At 42.5% G+C, this 13598-nt stretch overlaps 1 protein-coding gene across 3 annotated transcripts in view; it reads right to left on the bottom strand.

Moving 5' to 3' along the window:
- The window catches only part of LOC102689828 (inactive phospholipase D5), a 66930-nt gene that overhangs the window by 24480 nt on the left and 28852 nt on the right, over positions 1-13598 (bottom strand). For 2 of the 3 annotated variants that reach the window (XM_069179972.1, XM_069179973.1), the window contains exon 2: positions 1267-1403. In XM_069179972.1, coding sequence (XP_069036073.1) covers positions 1267-1403 — 137 coding nt within the window. Of the gene's footprint in view, positions 1-1259; positions 1404-13598 lie in introns of those variants that run through there. The other variant, XM_069179974.1, reaches the window with a different exon arrangement.

Consider the following 13598-nt stretch of genomic DNA (forward strand, 5'->3'; position numbering starts at 1 on the left):
TGTATTTATATTGATTAGTCTATTTCCTATATTCGTTATTTTCTTAAACCCCTGTTTGTAACAATACATAAAGATTACATTTTCTCAGCACTATACCTACTCATCTCCTGTAGCCATTTGCTTTAGTTTCTGCCTTCTTTTTTTGTCTTGTTTTAGTGTAAATTACCTCAAGATGACGTGAAAGGTGCTGTATAAAATAGCGACCTTTATTACCGGATTTAACAGAGAGAAGGAAATGAAACTGCCAGCCACCAGCCCTGCCTTGGCCAGAGTCAGATCTGATGGTTGACCTGTAAGAGGCTACAGTGTCTGTGATTAATATCTGTTTTCTACAGCACATGAAGGTTCCTCCATATGCATATGATGAAACATTTAGGTTGATGGGTTAAATCCAATCATCTTTCCTTCAATACTCTGCTGTGTGCAGTAGCTCCACCCCTCATTGTAACTTAATTGTAAGGACCTACAGAACATTTCCCTTCCACCACCTTTCCTCCATTATTATCAGTGTCCCATCCACTTGTGAAGTATTTAAAAAGCTTCTTAGTAAAAAAGCAAGACAGTTACCACAGCGACGATAAAAATTCCTCCACAACACAGCAGCAGGTCTAGAAGGGTCACATGAAAAATGTCGGCACACACAGATGGTAATAAGTCATCCAGTATATATAGCATCTTTACTATAGAACTACAGTAGATTGGCCAATTGTGTTTGCTATATCGTCCCAATATGGATGATCCAATGGGGTGGTTTTCACATCTTGTCTTGCAGCGCTCGTTGGTGGAGAGTTATGTCTCTCACCAATAGTACCACATGCCTGTAGGCACCTGGGACACCACAGGAGGCGCTGTGGAGCAGAGAGTGCTGGACAACTACACCCACACTCCGCATGGCGGAGTGGTGGCTCAGTCAATTGAGTTTGGAGGCTCCCCTGTACTGCCTTTAAAAGCAATCATCTTCAAGCATAGAGAAAGAAACATAAAAAATGAATAATCCCCAAGATCACTGCAGGATGTTCATCAGTAGAGCTCCAAGAAGAAAGAAGGGCTTAGTCATTGTCTTCAGATAACCCGAAACCAGAAAACATGATTGCTTGGTTAACCTCTTATAGGGCCTATGAGGTTGAATCAAGGACATCTGATTAACACAATAGGAAAGATGATAAACACAAAAGGCAAGAGGAATTGTGATTTGTCTTGAAATCTGTGTTAATTCATAAGAGACCATGGCGCTCAAAAGAAATAATTTCTTGTGTTACCTCTTACCGACAGTTTTTGTTACAGTTGTCTTCAGTAATTCCATCTTCATCCTGATCCCAGATGTCAACGGCAGAAAAAATCAAGGCCACCAGGACAGCGAAACAGCACACCAGGGCGAAGACCACAATGCATTTCTGCTGAGACTGCAAAAGCAAAACAAACCATTTATTTTGCTTATTTGTGTTACCTGGGTAATCTTCAAGAGCTCCTAATCTGTGCTTGACTGCATAGCAATAGAAAATTATGAACAGAAATGTTTTATGAATGGAATATTGCATGAAAATTACTGCTCAAAAGAACATTCACCAACAAAAGCTGGACTTTAAAGAAGACACTACTATTATCAGTTTACGGAAACGTGTTCATAGTAGGACCAAATAAAATTGCTAAATATTGCAGCTTGGTAAAATTATTGCCTCATTTGCATTCTGATCCTGACATTACCTGACTTAAACAGATCGATCAGGTCTTGGACTCTCTAGCACTTATCATGATTTCACTGTGCTTTGCTGTACTGGATTATATCATTCAAATGTTATAGCATAACACATTGTTAGAAGGCCATCTGGAAATTAAGTGCTCCTTTTGAAGAGTTCCCTGGGCTCCATTGTGGTCCCTTAACTTTGACAACACATGTGGTGTCACTGGTAAGGCACCATTGCTTCAGAAGATTATTTTGGGACTATAAACCAGACTGACTCCCAAGGTGGCCCTCACCCGTCTTTAGTTTGTTCAATCATCAATCAATTCATATCAGTTGATATAACAAAGGTGTTATTTTCATCTTAGAAGTATATGTAAGCGTTCTCCTGGTTTGCAGTTTTTTCAGTGGCCTGTGATAATATATGTTTCTATCTGGAAAAGGCATTTTCACCTACTTTCACCTGCTGTACTTAAAATGGAAGAGAACTTTGTAGTAATCTTTTTCATCTCAATAGAGCACAAAAGTATGATTAATTTAAATCCGCTTTGCTATAAATCATTACCAATTTAATAAAGAATATTAATACACACAATGTGTTATGTTAATTAAAGTAATGCAATATACTAATAAATATGATTTATTAGCAATTAATTATTAATTTGGGCTGAAATCTGAAAGCATTACAAAGTTTACAAGTGAAATCCGGCCACGGCTCTATAGCCCATCTGCAGTCTTACAGATGACAGAACAGCACAAATCCTTTCGAATCCTCCTGCTCCCCTGCTTTGTAACAGTTACGTACAGTACAGCACCAGGGCCTTTGCCAGATCAAAGAATACATGACAGGATCTGCTGTTTCTGCAGGAGCCTGATTTCTGTTTGCAGGTGGGCTAATGAAAAATGTATCCCTGAAAATGAAAGTGGAATTGAGCAGATCAAAGAGAGAGCGCTGCTCCTGCTTCCAGACGGCTGCCCTTTGTCTCCTGCTCACCTCGCATTCTGTGCACGCGACCTCCCTCGTCTCCCTTCTGTCCGAAGACTGACAGCCCTGCGAACTCTGTGTGGGTTTGTCTGGACCCTCTGAGCCAGTGTTGCCTACAGAGCTGAGCACAGAGTCTGGCTGCTGTCACCAGGGGAATCTGCACAGGACTCTTGTCAGCTTCTCAATCACCTTTTCATATCAACAAGAGCATTTTATGCACCAATATCAAAAGCAGTTGCCTTTTAATTCTTCGCAGTTCTGGGCTTCCCAGTGCTATGGCACTGAGACTGAGCTTTAGGCCCATCGGTAGCTCAGCACTGAGCTCTTACCCTATTTCCTTAAGTTTTGCAAGAAGCTCAGGCTACAGGGTGAGCCTAATTCAGGAGTCTTCAGATGGGCTTTGACCCTTAACTGGTGTTAACAGCACTGCTCCAAGGAGCCCTTCTGCAGACCTACAGTATAAGAAGGTTATGATTGAGAAGTGGCCATTTGGCCCATTCTGCTAATTTGGTTGCTTGTGTCTCATGCTTCTAATTACTCCATTCAAACTGCTGTTGACAGGATCCAAGTGAAACAACTCTGACAGCTCCTTATGAAAAGAAGTGCTTGCAATTTTCCTTCCTAAATGGATCTGCAATTGCACTTCTGTAACTGGGTTTGTGCATTGAGCTAGTTAGAGAAGAGACGTCACCTTCTCACCTTCAACAGAGGGGCAGTGTGAGGGTGTTCAGAGCACATAAGAGCCTGGGACTGAATCCTGGCAGCAGCAGGGTTGCAAGCATTACACTTCTCCTACATGCTTATTTACCACTTCTGCAAAGGGGAGACCCTCTAGAAAGTATAACTGCCCTCTTATAGCTCTTTTGCACAAGAGAGCTCTGCATCCTAGGAAGTCAAGTGAATTCACAACTAAGGTACTTTCACAAGCGTAAACCCTTCCTCTTAAGGACGCTCCAGCCCTTCCTTGTTCAGTACTCATTCCCTGCACCTGCTTCTGGTTCCTGCCCCCCGTCCTATAAAAGCCGGGCGCTCACTCTGTTCTGGGCTCTGCATTGGTTCCTGTACCAGGCGAGTCCGGGACCTGGAAGCGCCTGGTCCCGTCAAGGTTTTTAAGTACCTGTTCCTGCATGTTCCGACCCGGTTCCAATTTTAATTCCGTTTGTATTGGATGGACCGCCCGGCTCTGGATTTTGCCTTCTCTTGGATTCCCCATTGGACTCAGTTTTGGACAGTTTGCCTCGGCCACACCTTCCCTGAACACCAGCGCACTATGGACACGCCCCCTGTTTTCAGTCCTGACCCCTGCATGCCTTTTCCTCCGTGTTTTCCTCACTCTACCCCAGATTGTGTCGTCTGCATAGGGTCCGGAAAGAACACTTTCATGACAGGTACCACTGAGGTCTGACTGAAAAGGAAAAAACAACGAGCACCAAGAACACTGCATTCTTGTTCTGTGACATTAGGGTTATCAAAAAACCCTGGAGTTTAGATGTGACAAAAGAACGTGTTAAGACTACAAGTTACACACTTGCAGAGCAAACCCTACAGTGCTCAACCTGATGCACCAGCTTGACTTCTCGAAGCAATACAATGCAGAACAAATTTGATCTGGGCCAAGGGAGCTGTAAAAACAAAGTCTAAGCACACAGAAAGCCAGTTAAAAGGCATTATACAGACCTCACTGAAATAAGAATAAGCAGTGAAGCTGGATTTTTTATCTGTGAGGGATGTGGTACAGTACCTAAGAACTGAGGAGCTCTTGAAGGTAGGGGGGTCCTGACTCACCAAAGGCTTATACAGTATGTTAGTAGCTACATTAAAGTCACTCCAGAAACTCACAGGTAACCAATGCAAAGGCCTCAGCACTGGAAGAATGTGGTCAGACAGTCTATAACCTGGCAGCGGCTTTCTGAACAAGCTGGCACCTTTTGAAATAAGGACTTACAGAGGTCAAGGTAGCAGTGTGGGGGCACGAACCTGCTATGCTTATTTAGTGTTCCTCTGGTGACTGATATCAGGTCCAGGCAGTGATGTAGTGTAACTAAATTCTCAATTCTGTCAAGAATTCAAGAGGTCAGGACACAGTGAATTGTAACTACTGGTGACGGCGGTGAAGATCTGCTGTAAATTACTAAAATAGGTCATTTGCATTCAGAACCCATCAGTTTTTAATAACCAATCACAATCGTATCTTATAATACAGTAACTACTGCAACACAGTGTTACCACTGAAAGAGACAGGAGGAAAAGAAATCTAAACCCTTTGCTGACAGGCCGACATCTTGACTGTACACATTCAGAATTACATCATTATCCGTGACATCAACTGCAGCAGACAGTTCTGGATGGCTCCTTCAGACCAGAAATGCAGAACATGAAAATGAAACAAGCTTGTCCTAGTCTGCATCTACAGAGTGTTAATATATTTTCTTAATCAGTTTTTATTTGCTTTTAAGGTTAACAGTAAATAACAGGTTGTCAGCATGCCCACTTCCCAGAATAAAAAAAATATCATGGTTCATCTGTACAAAAGGAAAATAAAATAAACTTCACAATACTATGTTACGGCACACAGGGCGGAAACTGTACAGCACTCCAGTACCAAAACCATGATCGAAAAAAAAAACTAAACGGATCAGGAGGGGAGTATACTTTCAGTATACTTCCGGAGGGGTGACCAAAAATTCCAGAAATGCTCAGACCCCGAGAGGAGATCATGCCAGTTTTTCTAGAGGTAGAAATACAGCTACTTGAGAAAGACACTTCAGCAGTCGGTGCCTTGGGAACAGACCATAGCAGCAAAATACCTTCCTCTGCAAAGTGAACAAGCATAGAGAATAACCACTCTGAAGCTTAGTCACTGTGTAGGTGTTACAAGTCAGCAGACATAGTAAAATGTATATCCAAGAGTTCTTCAGTGACAGAATGTACATTGCTCCAGTATTGCTTTATTTTACCTCATTGATTGCCAAAATAGCTGAATAAAAGTGCCAATCTGAGACTGGCATTTGTAACACTGGTTTGGTGTATCTGGGTATATCTTTTGTAGGCGGACTGGAGTTGGATAGAATTCCTTGAGAAATTTGAAATTAAGATCTAGTCTGGCAATAGAAGTGCACTTCGAGTGCAGTTTCTCACAAACTGTGAAGCAGTCCTCCTCAGTAAAAGCATGCCCCAGATCTCACTCCCAGAAAGTGTTCAGGGTCGCAATTATGAAAACGTACAGTGACTAACCAATATGCTGCTGTATATAACTTTGATAATATTCCCTAATAACTTACAGAAATTACTATTGTTTTTTCAATCTCAGTGAGCACAAATTGCAATCTATTATCTTTGATAAGGGACAAAATGTAGTGCCGTAACTGTAGAAATGTTTGGAACTCAGATGTGGGGATATTATCTTCAGCTTTGATCTGATCAAAATATTTTAAAACATCTGATGAAAGGAGACAGGAGGAGGAAAAATCTAAAATTCCCTTTTCTCGTCCAGTCGAGAAGACCTAGAGTTTTCATTTGTGGAGGGAAGTCAGGACTAAGAAGAAGCAATAGAAGATTATAGGGATGGAGCTATTAACATAAAGTATGATCTAGCATCCCTCCTGAGCAGAAGAGTATTGAATATTGAAAACCACAAATTTATCTGACAAACTCCCCATCTGATTAAAGTCATTAATAAAGGCTGTGATTGCAGGGGTAGCTGGTGACATGCTACTGATTTCATCCAAAGAGCATCATGCCCATTAATACACCTGCTAACCATATGCTTTATCTGAGCAGATCAATAGTATAACAACACTGGCACCTTCCTTTAATAATTGTGTAAATTTAACTTGAGGCTTTCTATTATCCCAGATGAATTTAGACATACTTGCATTTAATTGCTTAAAGAAGTAAGTAGGTGGCAAGGAAGAGACTGAAAAAGAGAAATAAGAAGGTGGACTGAATCTTTTTGATGAAATGAATGTAATTTTTACTAAGGAGATTACACAGATCCATCTTCTGCTTCGCGGAAAGGGGGTTAATGTCCTTCTTAGTGCAGCAGTTCTAAACCTAAGATGATCGATGGTAGCACAGTCGGCATGTGCAGCCTACTGCTGAAATCCCTGGAGATCTGCGCATACAAAGAGAGCTCTTTCAGTAGTAACAGTGGCTGATATGGCATGATGAAGGCTTGTCTGCAAATCAGTGAAAAAAGCAGGTGGGGAGATAACTTCCTTTTCTCCGAACAAGTTATTTTTCTCCCATATGGATTTGCGTACGAATGTCTATCATTGCACTGACAATAAGTTATTTGTCCCATTTATTTTGGTTTTTGAAAAGATACAGCATTCTTAACATGCATCCTGTTAAATATCCATTCCTGATAAACTAAGCCGTTCATCTCCTTACACATCATCGTCTATAATGACAGTGTTCGTGGGTATGATTGAGTCTGAGCTTCCCTGCACAGTGATTACCAGCGCTCAAAGGTCCCAGTCTAGATATGCTTCTTTTGCAATGTGCTACTGCTTCTGCAAAACAATGTGCCTGCAAGAATTTCACCATGGCAGGCATCCATGAAATATGGTTTTACAATCTTGCTGAATGTATTTGACACTTGTTATGGAGAAAGCCAAGCAGGGTGAAATTAAAGTACTGGATATGTGACTCCTAAAATGTAAAGATCTCAGAAAAAGCCTACAAGGTTAGTACATTAAGTTATAATACATTTACAGATGCAGATTATTACATTTACTAACACACATTCATCATAGTTACTAAGAAACAACCTTGCATTTCAATTGTTTCTTTCAGGTCTATGGGCTGAAATGGCACGTGTGGGTAGGTATGGCTTATACTGTTGTCTTGTTTTTTAGTATGGTGTGATCTGGTTTCTGATTTTTTTATGGGCTGCTCTGGTCTGTGTAGGTCTGAGAACAGGATGTTCTGGGATATGGAAGAAGGAAGGAGATGGTCAGACACACACAGGAACACTAACGCCAGAACTGTTAAACATGCCCTAAGACGACACAGACCTACTCCTCTCTGTCTGGAGTCTTTCCATGGACAGGAATCAGTCACTTTAGCTTCATCGTGCTGTACAAGAATATTCTTGCCTCCTCCTATTAGGTCAACAAGCCAGACAATGCAGTTGTCTTTTCTGTCTGTGGTGGAGCACGTGGGTGTCAGGAGCATGGCTGGATTCCAGTCAGAGGACAACACAATGACTGCAGGTGCTACATCTCTCTCAGGGATACACACCAGGGATCTTGCAGGTTTCTGCGTAAAGACTCTTCTATCTGTCCAGGGCTGAGATCACTGCTTGATCTCTCCTCACCTCTCTGAAACTACAACACCAGCACGCAGCCCAGATACCTGACGGACAGCTTGCTCTGTGGCAGTCCAGGAGAAAATCCACTTTCCAAAAGCCATTTCATTACCTAAGGCAAGTCATTTCTTACAATATACTGTATGCCGTGAATTAATATGCAGACAAATTTTACCCTTTTTGCAACAAGAAATTAAACATATTACCAAATTTAATAATAAAATAAAACCAGCTGTGTCTGGAAAAATAGATTCAAATTCACTCTTAATATGTTTTTCCCCCTTGAGCCTTAAGCCTTCAAGCTACTTAATTGCTTTTCAAATCTAACTCTACCTATTGCTTTTCTATTTCATTCTGAGTCTGCTTGTTGCCAAGATTACCCACAGGCCCCTCCGCAGCTCTGATTCAGTGGAGGAAGGTGGTAGCAGGGAGTTTGCCACTGTTGGGAGTTATGGAATATGAGAGATTCGTCAGAAAGTCAAATCAATTACACATTACTTGGATTTTAAAATTATTTAAAATAATTATATTAATTATCAATTAAAAAACTAAACATTCCCAAAGTATACCTACAGTTATGTCCACCCTTAATATATTAGTATTTTAAAAAGCTGTGGCCGATCTCACCTAGTTATTTTTTCTTATACATTATTACTTACAGGTAACATGGTGGTGCAGTGCTGGAGCCCTGGCTTCAATCAGGAATTGGGTGCTGTCTGTGTGGAGTTTGTATGTTCTCCCCAAGTTCATGTGAATTTCCTCCGGGCGCCCCGGTTTCCTCCCACACTCCAAAGACATGGCAGGTCCATTGGCTTCTGAGAAAACTGGCCCTGGTATGAGTGTGTGTTTGTGTGTGCCCTGCGATGGACTGGGTCCTGTCCAGGGTGTACCCCACTGTGTTGAACACTGCTCCTACAAACCAGTGATTCTCACAAGCTAGACTCATTCCCCAGCAGCATCAGACTAAAGGATTCCCACCTTCACCACCTTCAGCACCAGAGAATAAGCCCCATTCTTTTAGCATAAGGGCATGCTAGTGCATAGATAATAGAAAGCTTTTTCAAAAAGCAAGAGATTAATAAAACTCTACTACAGCAAAAGATTAACTTAATGGTGGCAGAGTTTTTAGTCCTTGTGAGGGGCTGTTTTAATATGCTTTCATAGTCTTTGCAGAACCCCAGACCTGAGGTATGCTGAATTATTCAGATTCTCGGTAAAAACAACAAATAGCCTTGATCCAATTAAACAGGGTCCTTCGGCAGTGCTATTCTCCAGGCTCTAATCTGGGAAGATTTAATGTGGTTGTGTATTGCAGGCGAAGGATGAAATAAAGGAACATTAGGGAATTAAAAATAAGCACAGCAGCTCCATGCATGCATTCATGCTCAATGTAAATATTCATCAGTCTGGCTGAAAAGTGTGCAATAAAATCTTTAGTCGGGAGAGCCTGAACGTGCTTTATTAACCAGAGCTCTGCCAGTCCCCTGCAGCAGCTCCCATGAGAGGCCCTTCCTTCTGTATCTAAGCAGGCAGCTCTCTCTCTGCAGTGCAGGACAAAGCCTGCTGTTCAAATGTTCAAGGCAGCTCAATTTCATCTACTGTCCAGGTATTACAGTCTCTCCCTACACCAGTTTAACTTTTATTTCTCCTAGAAAACCCTGCTTTCTTTCCACAGCAGTGAGAAATACAGTTTTATTCATGCATTTTGTTCTGTACTTAGCATTCAGCTTTTTCTGACCTCATGCCTCGCTTGCCAGGGGTGAGGTAGTGCACACTGCAGTGGAATGCCTTAGGGAGCAAGGTAACTGGAAAGCCCAGGGAGTGTCTCTGTGCCTGCGGCTGCCTTATCTCTGCTAGAAACATTGCATTCGTGAGGGCTGGGGAGTGGTTTTGTGTATTGCTGAGCTTGGAACAGTAAACATTTGTCGGCAAAACCAGAAAATCCATAACTTGCACAGACAGTAAAGTTATAAAATAAGATTGTGTTTGATTTGGTGTAAAGGACGGCGCTGGAGGAGCGAGCGTGGCGGCCTGGCAGAGTCCGCTGGAAGGACAGACTGTGCTGTCATTCGCCCATCAGAGCCGGAACTGGCGTTCAAAGCACAGGCTGCCCAGCTCTTGCCTGACCTGCGCGGCGCAGAGCTCTCCCTTTAACAGGGCGGGCGGCGATACCAGGCGCTGCAGAGGAATCGGCTTTGTCTCTGAGACTGCCCACAGCAGTATTTTATTTAATTCCGTTTTTAACGAGGTGGGAACATGTGGAAGAACTACGGAAAAAGAACTGTGTTGAAAGAAAGCTGAACCACATATCTATACATCTATAGTCATATAATGAATTTCCCAAGTTTGGGATAATAAAGGTCTTCTAATATCTTGTCCTTTCAGATTAGAATTGATGCAGAATCAATAATGTTTGCATAGAGGAGCATCTGCATTGGGATTATCCAGGTGTGTAGAGTCCCCCTTTTACCTTCTGAGAGAATAAAGATCAAATGAAGCAGGCAGATTCCCTTCAAGCTGCCCTGATACTGGTATGGGGGATGTGCAGTACGTGTGGGTTACTGCAATCTAACTCCGTTAGCCATTATTGATTCTCCACTCCAGCGATCTTTTGACGCTGTGAATGAAATAACTTGATTATTTACATTGGCTGTGGAGACAGAGATGGAGGCATCGGTCAGTGTGCTTCATGAAAACAAGCATCTCATTGGCGGCTGTTGTTATTTTTATGGCTAAATAATAATAGCAATAACTGCATTTGTATATTCATTTGTAAGGATGCCCTAACCACTTCATCCCCTGCTGAAGTGCAGTCCCACCTGGGTGACATGCAGTAAAGCCCATCGTACAAGTCATAGGATCCTTAAGATATGAGCAGTCAGAACCCTGCTTTAACATCTCATCCAATGCACAGCTCTTCCTACAGCTTTGTAAGACATAATCCAGCCCTTTTAAACAGATGTGCCAACAGACGAATGTGATCTTGGATTACATCTTGATGGATATCAAACACAGCTGTGTTCAAACTGTGGGATTTACGGAGAGTATTTAATTTTTGAATAGTTCAGCCATTTTTCATTTCCTGCTTCCATCATACAGTCATTCACCTTCTACACTGCCAAGACAGAAAGAAGAAACAGGAATCAATGCCTGGTCTTCCCACGGTCATCTGGTTCAAACAGAGTCATCAGCCTGAGGAGAAGGGAGCTTTCTCTGACGGCAAGCAGGGCTACAGCACTGACTCTCACCGCACCTCCCACTGACTGCTGTGGAGTAATTAATGTTCTCTCACCAACAAGGTGAGTTATGGATGAAGCAGCTGCTGCCAAAATCTTTCCCAACATCTAAAACGCCTCTTCCTTACAGAAGCACTAGAGTTCCTGCCTTTTTAAACCCTTGATTCTGGGTTTCGTAGGCGACACCAGCTAGAAGCCCCAGACGAGGGGTCGCACCACACGTCACACGTCCTGGGGGCCCTCAGACATGTCCCGGTTGGGCCAATCACAGCAGAGCGCAGGACCAGCACCCTGTCCGCGGTCCCAAGCTGCCACCGCTGATCTCAGAGAGCATTCAATCAATTCAGTTTTGTTCTTACGTAGTGCCTTTTCCATCCAGAGCATTCTCAAGGCACTACATACAAAACTGTACAGTTAGAAAAAATTATAAAAAAGAGATTAAAGGAAAGAATGAGGCTCAGATTTTGGTTCATTCTTGTTATCCCTTCTTGCTCTCCCATCCTCTCGACAGACGTACTTACAGTATTTGGCAACACTGACCAATGACATCTAGGAACACAAAGTACATGTTGTGATCATACAACACTGATAACTTTAATATTACAATAGTCAAACTGTTCATGTTTATTTGTTGTGTCCAACAACAATAATTCCTCTAAATTCCCATCTCTATATCCAACGACTGTAGGTTGTTTTCCGCAGGAGGTCCTCCCTAATGAGGAGAGATCTGCTGCCTGCCTGGTGATGTCACTGCCCACAGGGCCGACAGCAGCTCCTCTGCAGGCAGGTCTGTTTCCCTGCACAGCCGTCCGCCGGCTGCTGTTTTCTCAGATTTGTTGTAAGCATGAATATAACTAGAGGAATTCATCACTGTTTTTTAACTACGTATTTAAAAGTAACATTTCATTACAGTTAAAGCAAGATAATTTTTTAATGGTAAATCGCCCAGTATAAAGGCATCTTGCAAATAAGAACGACAATATTGATAATCTTGATTCCCATCGTCCTAGGGGCTCGCTAGTTACTATGGTTAAATCACCAGTGCTATACAATCCATGAGAAATTTATAGCAGCTTCGGGTCCCCAGAGCCTGCCTGTATTAAACATTGAGCAGCGTGTCAGGTAGGCCTTGTGTCTGGAAGATTGATGGATTAAATTCCCATTGTCCCACATTGTCAATATCGAGCTCCACAGCGTGGCACTGCTGTAAGAGAGCCGGAGTCAGACAGGCGGGGTAGCGGGGGGTGTGAGTGTGGGGCGATTCAGCCCTGGGCACTCCACAGCTCCTGTCCCAGGGGGAGACGTCCTGCAGACAGACTTACACAGCTGTGTGCTTTCTGTGACAGCTCTAGTCTACAGTTCGCGTTAGCCAAAGCCACAGTTAACCAGCAAGCAATTAAGGTCCCGTTAAACATTCACAAAACATTTACTCTCTGAAAAAAACTGCCTTTAGCGAATTGCATGTAATTATCCGTTAGCAGAAGCTAGTTCTCACCAGGTTATCAACACCGTATTCATGGTCTGTGAAAATATGTTTGGGTCTTACAGATGTGTTTTACCAATATGTTAAATGGGAAAAACGCTGTTTTCGGAATGGTAATAGTAAAATATGATGGAAGAAAGGACTGCCCAAAAAGGGCTGGGAAAACCATGTTTACTATTCAGGACATTTACACTAAAGTCCAATGGAGTGCCAGGCATTTCACATACTGTACTGCGATATTATTATTATAATTATTATTATTATAATTATAATATATTATAATATTATGGTTCTCTCCAAGGTATTGATGTTAAAATGCTATGCTATTCACCTCAAATATAAGGCCAGATCATTTTGATTAATGAACCATGAGTGATGAAACTGAAAGTTTAAAAATACCTCCATTAAAAAGAGAGGGAGAGGGTAAAGAGAGAGACGGGAATGAAATACCAGCTGTTGTTCGGTGGTAAATGCATTTTTTGGTTGTATTTCCATATATATCAATGTTAGGATTGAATTATCCACTGCCGCTTTATAAATGATAAATCGCTGTTGGCACCCTTGATTTCAGTGTGTCACGATTATAGTCCCTCCTCCTTAAGGGTGCTCCAGCCCTTTCACTTCAGACTTCATTCTGTGCACCTGATCCCTTTTACCCAGCCCACCTTAAAAGCCAGGCGCTGACGCTCATCCTGGCTCTGCATCTGGTTTCCGCACCGTGCGAGTCCGGGACCTGGAAGCGCCTGGTCCCGTTCCCTGTCCGCCGGTTCCGACCCGGTTCATGGTTTTAATTCCCTGTTTGGATGGATCTCCTGGCTATGGACTTCCTCTTGTGTTTTTGGATACCCTCTTTGGATTACTCTTTTGGATTGTTTGCCTCGGCCACACCTCCCCTGTGCACC

Source organism: Lepisosteus oculatus, chromosome 17 (genome assembly GCF_040954835.1).
Source record: "Lepisosteus oculatus isolate fLepOcu1 chromosome 17, fLepOcu1.hap2, whole genome shotgun sequence".
NCBI lineage: Eukaryota > Metazoa > Chordata > Actinopteri > Semionotiformes > Lepisosteidae > Lepisosteus > Lepisosteus oculatus.